The sequence below is a fragment of the Brachyhypopomus gauderio genome, chromosome 1, assembly GCF_052324685.1.
Source record: "Brachyhypopomus gauderio isolate BG-103 chromosome 1, BGAUD_0.2, whole genome shotgun sequence".
Taxonomy (NCBI): domain Eukaryota; kingdom Metazoa; phylum Chordata; class Actinopteri; order Gymnotiformes; family Hypopomidae; genus Brachyhypopomus; species Brachyhypopomus gauderio.
The window spans coordinates 738,257-754,478 of record NC_135211.1 but is presented as its reverse complement, the minus strand read 5'-3'; the positions used below and the strand labels follow the sequence as shown (position 1 = coordinate 754,478).

Here is a 16,222-nt window from a genome sequence, read left to right as displayed (position 1 = left end):
AGCTTAGATTCTCTGTCTTGTCTTAGTAACCTGACGCTGCTCTTCGAATTTTAACAAGAAAATGGATTTGATCAGGTGGTCTCTCAACACAATTGACACTATTTTTTCCACGAGGAGTCATGGTGCGGGAGAACCCACATGCCCGGATGGTACGTTCTCATCTGGATATGTGCATGACTCATGGGGGACCTGGCGTAGTTTGTGTCTTGCGCCTCTCTCCCTGGAAGATGTTGAGGACGTGTACTTATTTGGAACTTTGATTGCGGTGGCTCTGCTGATTGGATTAGGCGTTGCCCTGGTGTATCGGAAAATTGATAGAGTGGAGTCAGCTATTGAGCGTCCACGTCAAGTGCCCCACATGATTGATGCGGTGGGTAGAGCTGTTGGAACACAGACTGTGACTGTTGGAAAAAGCTTGGAGACGATCATGGATGGAATCAATGCTCTACGTGCGAAGTTGGATCAGTTGGGAGACAGCCGACTTTAAGAGGAGTTCGTGCTCAAATTCCCAAGGACGAGCTCCTTGCTAAATTCTTCATTCTTCTTATCTGCATTGGCGCCCAAACAAATTTCTCCCAGAAGGTCGTCGTCTTGGTTACCTGCTCCTACCCCCACACAGAGACTGTCAGAGATGGCTCTCGCCTTCCAACGCGAACTTTGACACAAAAACTCTGTGCCAGGCCTCTGGCCCCCCTCCCTCTCTGAATGGATCACGCCTCTCACTGCTTACTGTCTGTGTTATCAATGCTGTATGTGCTATGGGGATTTTTTGCGTGCACACAGACTGTTGTCCTATTCGCAAAAATAATCTGTGGTCATATTTTTTTGTCTCCTCCTAATGTTATCTCTATGTTTTCTCATTCTGCGTAAAGGTGGCGCCTGTCGAGGCGACGCTGCTCTGGGTTTTCGGTGCTTTAACACTGGGCCCTGGGCAAAGATGCATTTCACCCTGTACTTGTACAATGTGTGAAGAATAAATCTCTTTAAATCTTTGAATCTTCTGACCTTCCAAGATTCTGTTAAATAACCCAGTCAAAAACTCCACTGCTGTCTCTCCCAAACATTTCCATGCCTCCACTGTAATATCATCTGGTCCAACTGCCTTACCACACTTCATTCTCTGAATTGCAGCCCTAACTTCCTCCTTGCTCACCTGGGGCACTTCCTGATTCACAACCTCTAACGTCTTCTAACCTTCTCTCCCTTTCATTCTCTTGATTCATCAGTTCCTCAAAATACTCCTTCCACCTTCCCAAGACACTCTCCTCACCAGACAACACATTTCCATCTTTATCCTTTATCATCCTAACCTGCTGCACATCCTGCCCATCATGGTTTCTCTGTTTGGCCAATCTGTACAGATCCTTTTCCCCTTCCTTAGTGTCCAACTTCTCATACAGCTTGCTATATGCCTTCTCTTTGGTTTCTGCCACTGCTCTCTTTGCCTTATGACACATCTCCTTGTACCTCTGTGTACTTTCTTCATCTCGCTGAAAATCCCAATTCTTTCTAGCCAACCGCGTTCCTGAACTTCCTCATTCCACCACCACGACTCCTTGTCTATCTTCCTCTGTCCTGAGGTCAAGTACCTTCCTAGCCACATCCCTCACTGCATTTGAAGTTTCATCCCAGGTATCCCAGAACACCACCACCATTACCCAGTACCTGCCTCACCTCATCCCTGAATTTTACACCACGGTCCTCATCCTTTACCTTCCACCACCTGATCTTAGGTTCCGCTCTCACTCTCTTCCTCTTCTTCACCTCCAAAACCATCCTACATATCACCATCCTATGCTGTTTAGCTACACTCTCCCCTGGTAACACCTTGCAATCACTAACCTCTTTCAGGTTTCGTCTCCTACAAAGGATATAGTCAACCTGTGTGCATCTTCTCCCACTCTTATACGTTACCCACACATTGCATTTAGAGACACTTCCTCCTGTCAATATCTTTAAAAGCTCCTAAAATCTACTCTTACAGAGCATTGCCATTGCTTTTAAATATGATGTCCATGAGTCTATTTCTCTAAATGTATTGTCAGTTGTGTTTATGAGAATTGTCTTGTTTTAGTTGTTTTCTTTTTCCTTAGTGTATGTTGCATGTTTTAGTTTCATTCATATTTTATTTCTTTATTTGATTTTGTAGTTTGATTTTTGTCTTCAGTCCTCTTGCAGTTCTGTCCTGTGTCTTTGTATTTTTATTTTAAATGTTTAACTTGCTGCCTGCCACTCTTGGCCAGGACTCCCTGGAAGAAGAGCCATTGTGGCTCAATGGGACTTTTTCCTGGTTAAACAAGGGTTAAAATACCCTGTGCTCTTCCTTTTTCTTAAAGTAAGTGTTAACTACAGCCATCTTTATCCTTTTAGCAAAATCTACCACCATTTGTGCTTCTGTATTCCTTTCTTAAATTTTTCTTTTATTCCTTTTGTATTATTTCACAACTATAAATGTTTTTTATCAATATCTTTATTAGATTTTTAAGTGGATGAAAGAAATTTGCATAAAGACAGTTTAAAACTTAACAACAGCACACAACAGAACGTAACAAAAGTAAAAAAAAAGAAAAAAGTATGTACGTAACCTTTACAACTCACTTTACATTGATCCATTACATTGCAATCATGTCCAAGTCCTTTGTTGTGTTCCTCTTTAAGGAACATTGTTTAGCAGGTTAGCTATACACCTTACACCTTATTTCCATCCTCAATCAGTAAGCTCCCCCTTTTCGAGGAAGTTCGGGAACACATCCCATATATCTCTGAATTCTTTCATTTTATCCTTAATAGAATATGTATTTTTTTCCAATGCAAGACTTGAGGTCATTCCTGTTATTCACTGTGGTAGACCAGGAGCTTCTTCCTTTTTTCATGTTTAGCTTCAAGAAGACAAAGGTTAATCAAGGATGATTCTTTTTTATGAATTTTAAGTTAATCTGGGAACAACTGAAAAATTAACATATTTAGGACTAAGAGGAACATCCTTGTTAACAATTAATGACACTATGTGAATTACCCTTTTCCAGAAATCCTGTTTGACAGAGCATTCCCATACGCAATGAAACAGGGTACCTATATTCTGTTTGCATTTAATACAAGCATCTGGAATAGTTGAGTTAATTTGGTATAGTCTGGATGGTGTAAAATACCATCTGACTAGCCATTTGTATTGGGGAAGTTTTAAATTAGTATTTAGCATTTGTGTATGAGCCTTCACACAGGCCAGGTTCCATTCTTCCTCAGATATTTCCTCCTTTAGGTCGTTCCTCCAGGCTCCAGGTTTACAATTAGAGGATTCTTTTGATTCCATCATAAAACTGTAGAGAGCAGAAATCTGGCCTCTTCCTTCTAGATGGTCTAGAGTTATTTTTTCTAATGAAGATAACAGTGGAATATCAAGAGATTTGTGTCTTGAGTGAATGAAGCTTCTTACTTAGAGGTATTTATAGAAATGTTTTTGAGGTAAATTATAGGTGTTCCTGAGATCCTCAAATGTCACCAGTTTCCCTTCCTTGTAAAGATCTGACACATTACTAATGCCTTGCCTTGACCACATCCTAAAACCTAGATCAGATTCCCCAGGGCGAAAGTTATTACCAAAAATTGGACTGAAGCGAGAATAGTGCAAAGTGTCTCCAAGGTAGCATAAAATTTCATACCACACCAATATCGTATTTTTGAGAAAGGGTTTTTTTGTTTGTTTTTTAAGAGTTGCACCACCAGATGAAAAAAGATACAACTTTAATGGAAGATTCTTTGTATCCTGTGATTCAATTAACATCCATGCTGGTGGTGGCTCTGGCAAAAAATAAAACATTCCGGCACGCACCTGAGCTGCCCAATAGTACCAATTTAAAATTGGGTAACATCAAACCTCTTCTATAATATGGAAGATGAAGTAAAGAATATCTCAGTCTAGGACGTTTACCGTTCCATATGAAGTGTGTGATAATTTTTTAAAGAAAGTTAAATAGAGAAGGTGGTGGTTGTAGGGGAATTGTTTGAAAAAGATATAAAAATTTGGGTTATATTAATTTTAATTATATTAATTTTACTGATCATAGATATGGGTTGTTTGGAACATCTGGAGATTGACTTTAATGTTGAGTAGACAACTGGGTTATCAACTGGGTTATAGTTTGTTGTGATACGTTTACTCAAATCAGGGGTTATTTTAATTCCAAGATATGTGAATCCCTCTTTAGTGGAGCTAAACAGTGTTAATAGAGGCGGTTGAGTTCTGTTATTTTCTTGCAGGTACATTACAACTGATTTGTTGTACCCAGAAATTATACAGAAGGAGCTAATTAATTCAAGGAGTGCAGGTATAGATTGCTTTAAATTAGAGAGAAACAGAACTATGTCATCTGCATATAAAGATATGCGATGCTCTACCTCACCAACCTCTATACCCCTAATATTAGTATGTATCCGAATGGCCATGGCCAAGGGCTCTATGGCTATAAAATGGATCCGTATTCTCCATGCAGACCCATCTACTAGAATTCTCACTAATGAGCTGATTTCCTCTCCATTTAGTCTACACAGAGGCACACGACAAGATTGCCTCTTGACAGCTCTATAATAATACAAATTTGTAGGACTCATGATACATATCCATGAGTGGATAACTCCCTAAGGGCATGAGGAAGAAGCCTTCCCCCTTCACACCTCGCCAGGCAGAGGTGTGGAAATCCATCAGCAATTCAAAGCCATCAGCAATAGAAATCATGGAATTTAAGAGTAATCAGATGCAGCTTTGCAATTCAAGCACAGATCACATAAAATGCATGGTCGCTGATAGGTCACTGATATAAGATGTTGTAAACAAACAAATAAAGGTATTTACCAACATTCCATATGCTATTTGAAAGTGATAATGAAGCTGTCACATTACAGCCCCTGACCCCTCCCCTTTGGGCGTGTGTTTATGTCGTCTACGTCTAGACGTCTGCGTCTGTGGATCTTCGTGGGTGTGGGTGTGTCTACGTGTTCATCAATCTCACCTGTGGCTCGTCTCGTGATCACGTGGGGTTTATGTGGTTTGTCTATTTAATGTGTGTTCGCGCGGTGTCCCGTGCTCGTCTTTGTCAGAGTCATTCATATGTGTTATACGTACCCTGTCTGCGCTATTTTGTCATTATTAAAGTACGTCAGTGTTCGCAAGAGTGGACTCGTGCCTCGTCCTTCTCGCCGCACCGCGCGTGACAGAAGCTTTGATAGTAAATAAATTTTAGGTGACAAAACATTAAGTTTTTTTACTTTGTACACTTCTTAACCTGTTTGTGCAGAAGCGCCCTCTAGTGATCCTGTTGCAAAATCTGTTTTTCCACATTAAAATAACGAATGATATCAACAATTCTTAAAACACAAGCTCATCACACTAAATGTATTATTCAGAACTAGTATAACTTCCTGCATACTGATATTGAGCCACCTACACATTCTGAGCACACCATGTTTACATGTGGTTTACATGTGCAACTTGACTTGTCCTTTTAAATAAATACCTACATATAAGGGCAAGGACTCATTTGCGTCTTTTCTTTAAAGTGTTACATTTCTTTTCCAGTTAGTGTTGGAAGTCTCATACATGACAACTTTTTTTTGCTTGTCTCTACAGTGTGGTCATTTAATGAAATGCAGTTAATATAACATTTAAATAATATTTGGAAATAAAAAAGAGAGAACTAGTGTTTTTAATGTTGAACACTTAGGGAGTTTATAGTTTTAAAGTAATCATTGACCTTTCATAAATTAATCTGCAGTGTCACCACACCATAGTGTTTCCATTCAAGAATAAATTCACAGGAAGCTCACCTGAGAATCTCCAGTTTACAGTGTGAACTCTTTAGTCCAGCACAGACCTCCTCCACTCCTGAATCCTGTAGGTCACTGATATTAATCTCCAGCTCTCTCAGCAAGGACATTTCTGATTGAAGAACTGATCTAAGAGATTTGCAAGACTCTTTAGTGAGACCACATCCAGACAGCCTGCAATGGAAAAGTAAATACAATACAAAGTGTAGTTCAATCAGATGATAGGGAATTACATGACCTGAACTACTGATAAAATCTTCAAAGAGGAAGTTTATTCTGTAGACAGTTAAATCAAAGGACACGTTGAAAGTTTCATAATGCACATATTTAATAAGGCACATATTCAGTAATGTTTGGTTAGATGGGATTTAGGTATGTTGATGACTGAAATCCATGTATTTCTGTTCAACTAGAGTTTGTATTGTTCTATAACTATTAGATATAAATGGTACCACCTGATGATGAAATGGTTATGATGATAACCTTGTTACCTGTGTTTGCTGTTTTGAAAATTGCTTCATGTGAAAACCTCTGTTCACGCAGTCTATTGATTATTATCCTCCAATTGCTCATTCATTTTCTTGGATGCAACTGCATAAGTTCTGATGTGAAGAACTTCTACTAGACATCAAAAACTGCTTGACCATTACAAATGTTGAGTTGTGTCTAGGACTGTGTTCAGCACTGTGCCAGAATGTGTGTTCAGCTCTGTGAAGGAGTGTTTTTTCACCTCTGTGTAGGGGTGTGTTCAGCTCTGCAAAGAAGTGTGTCTTCAGCTCTGTGTAGGAGTGTGTGTGTTCAGTTCTGTACAGGAGTGTGTGTGTGTGTGTGTGTGTGTGTTCAGCTCAGCATAGGAGTGTGTTCAGCTATGTGTAGGAGTGTGTTCAGCTCTGTGTCGGAGTGTGTGTTCAGCTCTGTGTCGGAGTGTGCATTCGGCTCTGTGTCGGAGTGTGCATTCAGCTCTGTGTAGGTGTGTGCGTTCAGCTCTGTGTAGGAGTGTGCGTTCAGCTCTGTGTAGGTGTGTGCGTTCAGCTCTGTGTAGGTGTGTGTGTTCAGCTCTGTGTAGGAGTGTGTTCAGCTCTGTGTAGGAGTGTGCGTTCAGCTCTGTGTAGGAGTGTGCGTTCAGCTCTGTGTAGGTGTGTGTTCAGCTCTGTGTAGGAGTGTGCGTTCAGCTCTGTGTAGGTGTGTGTGTTCAGCTCTGTGTAGGTGTTTGTTCAGCTCTGTGTAGGTGTGTGTTCAGCTCTGTGTAGGTGTGTGTGTTCAGCTCTGTGTAGGTGTGTGTGTTCAGCTCTGTGTAGGTGTGTGCGTGTAGCTCTGTGTAGGTGTGTGTGTTCAGCTCTGTGTAGGTGTGTGCGTTCAGCTCTGTGTAGGTGTGTGCGTTCAGCTCTGTGTAGGAGTGTGTGCGTTCAGCTCTGAGTAGGTGTGTGCGTTCAGCTCTGTGTAGGAGTGTGCGTTCAGCTCTGTGTAGGAGTGTGCGTTCAGCTCTGTGTAGGTGTGTGCGTTCAGCTCTGTGTAGGTGTGTGCGTGTAGCTCTGTGTAGGAGTGTGTTCAGCTCTGTGTAGGAGTGTGCGTTCAGCTCTGTGTAGGAGTGTGTTCAGCTCTGTGTAGGTGTGTGCGTTCAGCTCTGTGTAGGTGTGTGCGTGTAGCTCTGTGTAGGAGTGTGTTCAGCTCTGTGTAGGAGTGTGCGTTCAGCTCTGTGTAGGAGTGTGTGTTCAGCTCTGTGTAGGTGTGTGTGTTTAGCTCGGTGTAGGTGTGTGTGTTCAGCTCTGTGTAGGTGTGTGTGTTCAGCTCTGTGTAGGTGTGTGCGTGTAGCTCTGTGTAGGTGTGTGTGTTCAGCTCTGTGTAGGTGTGTGCGTTCAGCTCTGTGTAGGAGTGTGTGCGTTCAGCTCTGAGTAGGTGTGTGCGTTCAGCTCTGTGTAGGTGTGTGTGTTCAGCTCTGTGTAGGAGTGTGTGTTCAGCTCTGTGTAGGAGTGTGCGTTCAGCTCTGTGTAGGTGTGTGCGTTCAGCTCTGTGTAGGTGTGTGCGTTCAGCTCTGTGTAGGAGTGTGTTCAGCTCTGTGTAGGAGTGTGCGTTCAGCTCTGTGTAGGAGTGTGCGTTCAGCTCTGTGTAGGTGTGTGTTCAGCTCTGTGTAGGAGTGTGCGTTCAGCTCTGTGTAGGTGTGTGTGTTCAGCTCTGTGTAGGTGTTTGTTCAGCTCTGTGTAGGTGTGTGTTCAGCTCTGTGTAGGTGTGTGTGTTCAGCTCTGTGTAGGTGTGTGTGTTCAGCTCTGTGTAGGTGTGTGTGTTCAGCTCTGTGTAGGTGTGTGTGTTCAGCTCTGTGTAGGTGTGTGCGTGTAGCTCTGTGTAGGTGTGTGTGTTCAGCTCTGTGTAGGTGTGTGTGTTCAGCTCTGTGTAGGTGTGTGCGTTCAGCTCTGTGTAGGAGTGTGTGCGTTCAGCTCTGAGTAGGTGTGTGCGTTCAGCTCTGTGTAGGAGTGTGCGTTCAGCTCTGTGTAGGAGTGTGCGTTCAGCTCTGTGTAGGTGTGTGCGTTCAGCTCTGTGTAGGTGTGTGCGTGTAGCTCTGTGTAGGAGTGTGTTCAGCTCTGTGTAGGAGTGTGCGTTCAGCTCTGTGTAGGAGTGTGTTCAGCTCTGTGTAGGTGTGTGCGTTCAGCTCTGTGTAGGTGTGTGCGTGTAGCTCTGTGTAGGAGTGTGTTCAGCTCTGTGTAGGAGTGTGCGTTCAGCTCTGTGTAGGAGTGTGCGTTCAGCTCTGTGTAGGAGTGTGTGTTCAGCTCTGTGTAGGTGTGTGTGTTTAGCTCGGTGTAGGTGTGTGTGTTCAGCTCTGTGTAGGTGTGTGTGTTCAGCTCTGTGTAGGTGTGTGCGTGTAGCTCTGTGTAGGTGTGTGTGTTCAGCTCTGTGTAGGTGTGTGTGTTCAGCTCTGTGTAGGTGTGTGCGTTCAGCTCTGTGTAGGAGTGTGTGCGTTCAGCTCTGAGTAGGTGTGTGCGTTCAGCTCTGTGTAGGAGTGTGCGTTCAGCTCTGTGTAGGAGTGTGCGTTCAGCTCTGTGTAGGTGTGTGCGTTCAGCTCTGTGTAGGTGTGTGCGTTCAGCTCTGTGTAGGTGTGCGTTCAGCTCTGTGTAGGTGTGTGCGTTCAGCTCTGTGTAGGAGTGTGCGTTCAGCTCTGTGTAGGTGTGTGCGTTCAGCTCTGTGTAGGTGTGCGTTCAGCTCTGTGTAGGTGTGCGTTCAGCTCTGTGTAGGTGTGTGCGTTCAGCTCTGTGTAGGAGTGTGCGTTCAGCTCTGTGTAGGTGTGTGCATTCAGCTTTGTGTAGGTGTGTGCGTTCGGCTCTCTGTAGGAGTGTGTGTTCAGCTCTGTGTAGGTGTGTGTGTTCAGCTCTGTGTAGGAGTGTGTTCACCTCTGTGTAGGAATGTGTTGTGAAAAGCGCTATACAAATAAACTTTGATTTGATTTGATTTGAATGTGAATTAACCTCACCTTGAAAGGTATTGGATACACACTGAAAATCAAAATTAATACAGGGTCTCCCTGATGAACACACAAGGCTGTGTGCACTTGTAAAAATGTCATTTAATGCCTGAACCTCAGTTGTTCCACTTGTAGGCAATTTTATATATAAATTTTTATATCATGAAGCAAAGGATGTGTTACTTAATTAAATGTTCCTTTAGAAACTTCAAAGGGTTTCACAGCAGGATAAACACAATTCACTCGATTAATTTACATCACCATATATTTTGTGAGTTTGAGTGAAATGAACTTGAATACCTGAAGATTTTATACTAGAACACTTTTTTCAAAGTCATAAATTCTTGTGTGATTTTCAGTAAGTGGGGGAATAGAGGCTTCTCTTCAGCTCTGTGTAGGAGTGTGCGTTCAGCTCTGTGTAGGTGTGTGTGTTCAGCTCTGTGTAGGTGTTTGTTCAGCTCTGTGTAGGTGTGTGTTCAGCTCTGTGTAGGTGTGTGTGTTCAGCTCTGTGTAGGACTGTGTGTTCAGCTCTGTGTAGGAGTGTGTGTTCAGCTCTGTGTAGGACTGTGTGTTCAGCTCTGTGTAGGTGTGTGCGTTCAGCTCTGTGTAGGTGTGTGCGTGTAGCTCTGTGTAGGAGTGTGTTCAGCTCTGTGTAGGAGTGTGCGTTCAGCTCTGTGTAGGTGTGTGTTCAGCTCTGTGTAGGAGTGTGCGTTCAGCTCTGTGTAGGAGTGTGTGTTCAGCTCTGTGTAGGACTGTGTGTTCAGCTCTGTGTAGGTGTGTGCGTTCAGCTCTGTGTAGGTGTGTGCGTGTAGCTCTGTGTAGGAGTGTGCGTTCAGCTCTGTGTAGGAGTGTGCGTTCAGCTCTGTGTAGGTGTGTGTTCAGCTCTGTGTAGGAGTGTGCGTTCAGCTCTGTGTAGGTGTGTGTGTTCAGCTCTGTGTAGGAGTGTGTGTTCAGCTCTGTGTAGGACTGTGTGTTCAGCTCTGTGTAGGTGTGTGCGTTCAGCTCTGTGTAGGTGTGTGCGTGTAGCTCTGTGTAGGAGTGTGCGTTCAGCTCTGTGTAGGTGTGCGTTCAGCTCTGTGTAGGTGTGCGTTCAGCTCTGTGTAGGTGTGTGCGTTCAGCTCTGTGTAGGAGTGTGCGTTCAGCTCTGTGTAGGTGTGTGCATTCAGCTTTGTGTAGGTGTGTGCGTTCGGCTCTCTGTAGGAGTGTGTGTTCAGCTCTGTGTAGGTGTGTGTGTTCAGCTCTGTGTAGGAGTGTGTTCACCTCTGTGTAGGAATGTGTTGTGAAAAGCGCTATACAAATAAACTTTGATTTGATTTGATTTGAATGTGAATTAACCTCACCTTGAAAGGTATTGGATACACACTGAAAATCAAAATTAATACAGGGTCTCCCTGATGAACACACAAGGCTGTGTGCACTTGTAAAAATGTCATTTAATGCCTGAACCTCAGTTGTTCCACTTGTAGGCAATTTTATATATAAATTTTTATATCATGAAGCAAAGGATGTGTTACTTAATTAAATGTTCCTTTAGAAACTTCAAAGGGTTTCACAGCAGGATAAACACAATTCACTCGATTAATTTACATCACCATATATTTTGTGAGTTTGAGTGAAATGAACTTGAATACCTGAAGATTTTATACTAGAACACTTTTTTCAAAGTCATAAATTCTTGTGTGATTTTCAGTAAGTGGGGGAATAGAGGCTTCTCTTCAGCTCTGTGTAGGAGTGTGCGTTCAGCTCTGTGTAGGTGTGTGTGTTCAGCTCTGTGTAGGTGTTTGTTCAGCTCTGTGTAGGTGTGTGTTCAGCTCTGTGTAGGTGTGTGTGTTCAGCTCTGTGTAGGACTGTGTGTTCAGCTCTGTGTAGGAGTGTGTGTTCAGCTCTGTGTAGGACTGTGTGTTCAGCTCTGTGTAGGTGTGTGCGTTCAGCTCTGTGTAGGTGTGTGCGTGTAGCTCTGTGTAGGAGTGTGTTCAGCTCTGTGTAGGAGTGTGCGTTCAGCTCTGTGTAGGTGTGTGTTCAGCTCTGTGTAGGAGTGTGCGTTCAGCTCTGTGTAGGAGTGTGTGTTCAGCTCTGTGTAGGACTGTGTGTTCAGCTCTGTGTAGGTGTGTGCGTTCAGCTCTGTGTAGGTGTGTGCGTGTAGCTCTGTGTAGGAGTGTGCGTTCAGCTCTGTGTAGGAGTGTGCGTTCAGCTCTGTGTAGGTGTGTGTTCAGCTCTGTGTAGGAGTGTGCGTTCAGCTCTGTGTAGGTGTGTGTGTTCAGCTCTGTGTAGGAGTGTGTGTTCAGCTCTGTGTAGGACTGTGTGTTCAGCTCTGTGTAGGTGTGTGCGTTCAGCTCTGTGTAGGTGTGTGCGTGTAGCTCTGTGTAGGAGTGTGCGTTCAGCTCTGTGTAGGTGTGCGTTCAGCTCTGTGTAGGTGTGCGTTCAGCTCTGTGTAGGTGTGTGCGTTCAGCTCTGTGTAGGAGTGTGCGTTCAGCTCTGTGTAGGTGTGTGCATTCAGCTTTGTGTAGGTGTGTGCGTTCGGCTCTCTGTAGGAGTGTGTGTTCAGCTCTGTGTAGGTGTGTGTGTTCAGCTCTGTGTAGGAGTGTGTTCACCTCTGTGTAGGAATGTGTTGTGAAAAGCGCTATACAAATAAACTTTGATTTGATTTGATTTGAATGTGAATTAACCTCACCTTGAAAGGTATTGGATACACACTGAAAATCAAAATTAATACAGGGTCTCCCTGATGAACACACAAGGCTGTGTGCACTTGTAAAAATGTCATTTAATGCCTGAACCTCAGTTGTTCCACTTGTAGGCAATTTTATATATAAATTTTTATATCATGAAGCAAAGGATGTGTTACTTAATTAAATGTTCCTTTAGAAACTTCAAAGGGTTTCACAGCAGGATAAACACAATTCACTCGATTAATTTACATCACCATATGTTTTGTGAGTTTGAGTGAAATGAACTTGAATACCTGAAGATTTTATACTAGAACACTTTTTTCAAAGTCATAAATTTTTGTGTGATTTTCAATAAGTGGGGGAATAGAGGCTTCTCTTAGGCAGTGTCTTCCAGCAGATGAATTTAGAGAACATCTGTAAATTGTGTCCTATGTTGATAATACTCACATGGCTTTTCTGGATGCTGTGACCACTGGCAGCAGTCTCAGTAGACATTCCTCCGATGGGTCATATTTCCTCAGGTCAAACTCATCTAGCTCCTCTTCTGAGTTCAGCAACACAAACACCAGAGCTGACCACTGAGCGGGAGAGAGCCTGTCTCCACGGAGACAAGTGTCACTTCCTCTGTTCAGGTATGTTTGGACTTCTTGTACTAGAGAACGATCATTCAGTTCATTCAGACAGTGAAACAGACTGATGGATTTCTCTGGAGAGGGATTCTCCCTGATCTTCTCCTTTATGTACTTGACTGTTTCCTCTTTGCTGTGAGAGCTACTTCCTGTCTGTGTCAGTAGACCTAGCAAGAGAGTCTGACTGGACTCCAGTGAGAGACCCAGAAGGAAGCGGAGGAAAAGGTCCAGGTGTCCATTCTGACTCTGTAAGGCCTTGTCCACTGCACTGTTGAGGAGAGTAGATATTGATTTTTTGAAAATGCTGAAAAATCCAGGGTTTTGTTGTTGTAGCACATTGGTGTTGGTGGAGATGAAGGTAATAAAAACATATAAAGCAGCCAGATACTCCTGAAAACTCACATGTACAAAGCTGAAGATCTTCCCCAGGTGCAACCCAACCTCCTCTCTGAAAATCTGAGTGCACATTCCTGAATACACTGACGTGTCTCTGACATCAATGCCACTGTTTTTCAGGTCTTCCTCATAGATCAGGTTGCCTTTTTCCAGCTGTTGAAAAGCCAGTTTTCCCAGTGCCAAAACATGTTTTCTAGTTTGTCGAGGGTAAGTGTCAGTTTTTCGATCATACTTTTGGTCCTTGTGTTTGATGTGAAAGATCAGGAAGTGTGTGAACATCTGAGTCAGAGTCTTGGGGATCTCTCCACTCTCTGCTTCACCCAACATTGTCTCTAGAACAGTGGCTGCAATCCAACAGAAGACTGGAATGTGGCACATGATGTAGAGACTTCTTGATGACTTCACATGTGAGATGATTTTATTGGCCAAGATCTGATCACGGATTCTCTTCCTGAAGTACTCCACTTTCTGGAGGTCGCTGAACCCTCGTACTTCTGTTACCTGGTCAACACACTCAGGAGGGATCTGACTGGCTGCTGCTGGTCGAGATGTTATCCAGAGGAGAGCAGAGGGAAGCAGATTCCCCTTGATGAGGTTTGTCAGCAGCACATCCACTGAGGTCGACTGTGTTACATCCCACAAGTTCTCATTGTTCTGGAAATCTAGAGGAAGACGACACTCATCCAGACCATCAAAGATGAACAGAATTTTGTAGTATGTATAGTGAGTTGGTTTTAATTCACGCGTTTCTGGAAAAAAGCAATGAAGAAGCTGCACCAGACTGAGCTGTTTCTCCTTCATCAAATTCAGCTCCCTAAAAGGAAGTGGAAATATGAAGAAAACATCTTGATTTACATTTCCTTCAGACCAGTCCAGTATGAACTTCTGCACCGAGACTGTTTTACCAATTCCAGCCACTCCTTTAGTCAGCACAGTTTTGATGGCTTTTTGATGTCCTGGTAAGGGTCTAAAGATGTCACTGCATTTGATGGGTGTCTCCTGTGTTGCTGGTCTCCTGGATGCTGTCTCAATCTGTCTCACCTCATGTTCATTATTGACCTCTCCACTCCCTCCCTCTGTGATGTAGAGCTCTGTGTAGATCTCATTCAGAAGTGCTGTGGTTCCATGTTGTGAGATTACTTCATTTATTTTCTGACATTTTTCCCTCAGTTTAGATTTGAGCTCTCTGTGACAAGCAGGGGCCAGTTCTGATAAAGTGGAAAACAACATCACACATGTTAATCTCCTTTAGAATCATTCATAAAATTTGTGATACAGGAATTACAAGAAAATAGATCACTATAAACACCCATTGTTTGCCCTAGATTGGAGTTAGATTTCAGAATTAAACCAGTGACTATATGACTTATTATTTTGTTGAGTGTGTCTACTGGGTATCAGTAAAACTGAATGATCAGCAGTTTGAAATGGAGAACACATGGGTTCATGGAGGAAGCCATTACACCAGCTGTAGTTCCACCACATACACTGGTTATCTGACTGAGGAGACCTACAACTAGCAGACTGGACATCTGAGAGACAATGGAGGGAAATAGAAAACACACTTGTGTATGACACCATGAGACCTGTGGTCAAATCTGATTGGTCAAATCTCAGTTCTAAAGAATAACAATGTATCCTCAACACTTCAACATTCTACAATCACACGACAACAGTGATACATGTAGGAGAGTCTTGAGTCTGCACCTGAGCAGACTACACTGAAGGAAGGTCAACTGAGGACACACCAACACTGATATAAGATCCTCACTGTGAACTGAGATTCACCAACAGTGTCCTCCAGCTGAAGTAATAAAGTGATGTGATGATGTCATGACCCAGATCTCTTACTGGTCTGTAGTGTGTTAGTGAGGTCTGTCTGGTTCATGACCCAGATCTCTTACTGGTCTGTAGTGTGTTAGTGAGATATGTCTGGTTCATGACCCAGATCTCTTACTGGTCTGTAGTGTGTTAGTGAGGTCTGTCTGGTTCATGACCCAGATCTCTTACTGGTCTGTAGTGTGTTAGCGAGGTCTGTCTGGTTCATGACCCAGATCTCTTACTGGTCTGTAGTGTGTTAGTGAGATATGTCTGGTTCATGACCCAGATCTCTTACTGGTCTGTAGTGTGTTAGCGAGATATGTCTGGTTCATGACCCAGATCTCTTACTGGTCTGTAGTGTGTTAATGAGGTCTGTCTGGTTCATGACCCAGATCTCTTACTGGTCTGTAGTGTGTTAGCGAGGTCTGTCTGGTTCATGACCCAGATCTCTTACTGGTCGGTAGTGTGTTAGTGAGGTCTGTCTGGTTCATGACCCAGATCTCTTACTGGTCTGTAGTGTGTTAGTGAGATATGTCTGGTTCATGACCCAGATCTCTTACTGGTCTGTAGTGTGTTAGCGAGATATGTCTGGTTCATGACCCAGATCTCTTACTGGTCTGTAGTGTGTTAGCGAGGTCTGTCTGGTTCATGACCCAGATCTCTTACTGGTCTGTAGTGTGTTAGCGAGGTCTGTCTGGTTCATGTCCTAGATCTCTTACTGGTCTGTAGTGTGTTAGCGAGGTCTGTCTGGTTCATGACCCAGATCTCTTACTGGTCTGTAGTGTGTTAGTGAGGTCTGTCTGGTTCATGACCCAGATCTCTTACTGGTCTGTAGTGTGTTAGTGAGGTCTGTCTGGTTCATGACCCAGATCTCTTACTGGTCTGTAGTGTGTTAGTGAGGTCTGTCTGGTTCATGACCCAGATCTCTTACTGGTCTGTAGTGTGTTAGTGAGATATGTCTGGTTCATGACCCAGATCTCTTACTGGTCTGTAGTGTGTTAGCAAGGTCTGTCTGGTTCATGACCCAGATCTCTTACTGGTCTGTAGTGTGTTAGCGAGATATGTCTGATTCATGACCCAGATCGCTTACTGGTCTGTAGTGTGTTAGTGAGGTCTGTCTGGTTCATGACCCAGATCTCTTACTGGTCTGTAGTGTGTTAGCGAGGTCTGTCTGGTTCATGACCCAGATCTCTTACGGGTCTGTAGTGTGTTAGTGAGGTCTGTCTGGTTCATGTCCCAGATCTCTTACTGGGGTGGGTTTCCCGACACGTTCGTAGCGCTAAGTACTTCGTAACCTCGTATAAACCATAAGAGGTTAAGAAGTACTTAGCACTACGAACGTTTCGGGAAACCCACCCCTGGTCTGTAGTGTGTTAGCGAGGTCTGTCTGGTTCATGACCCAGATCTCTTACTGGTCTGTAGTGTGTTAGCGAGGT

At 43.6% G+C, this 16,222-nt stretch overlaps 1 protein-coding gene across 2 annotated transcripts in view; it reads right to left on the bottom strand.

The window, feature by feature from the left end:
- The window catches only part of LOC143512941 (NACHT, LRR and PYD domains-containing protein 3-like), an 87,717-nt gene that overhangs the window by 54,014 nt on the left and 17,481 nt on the right, over positions 1 to 16,222 (bottom strand). For both annotated transcript variants that reach the window (XM_077003901.1, XM_077003815.1), the window contains exons 6-7: positions 12,388 to 14,173; positions 5,821 to 5,994 (exon numbers count right to left, since the gene is read on the bottom strand). In XM_077003901.1, the coding sequence (XP_076860016.1) occupies positions 5,821 to 5,994; positions 12,388 to 14,173 (1,960 nt within the window). The remainder of the gene's footprint in view (positions 1 to 5,820; positions 5,995 to 12,387; positions 14,174 to 16,222) is intronic.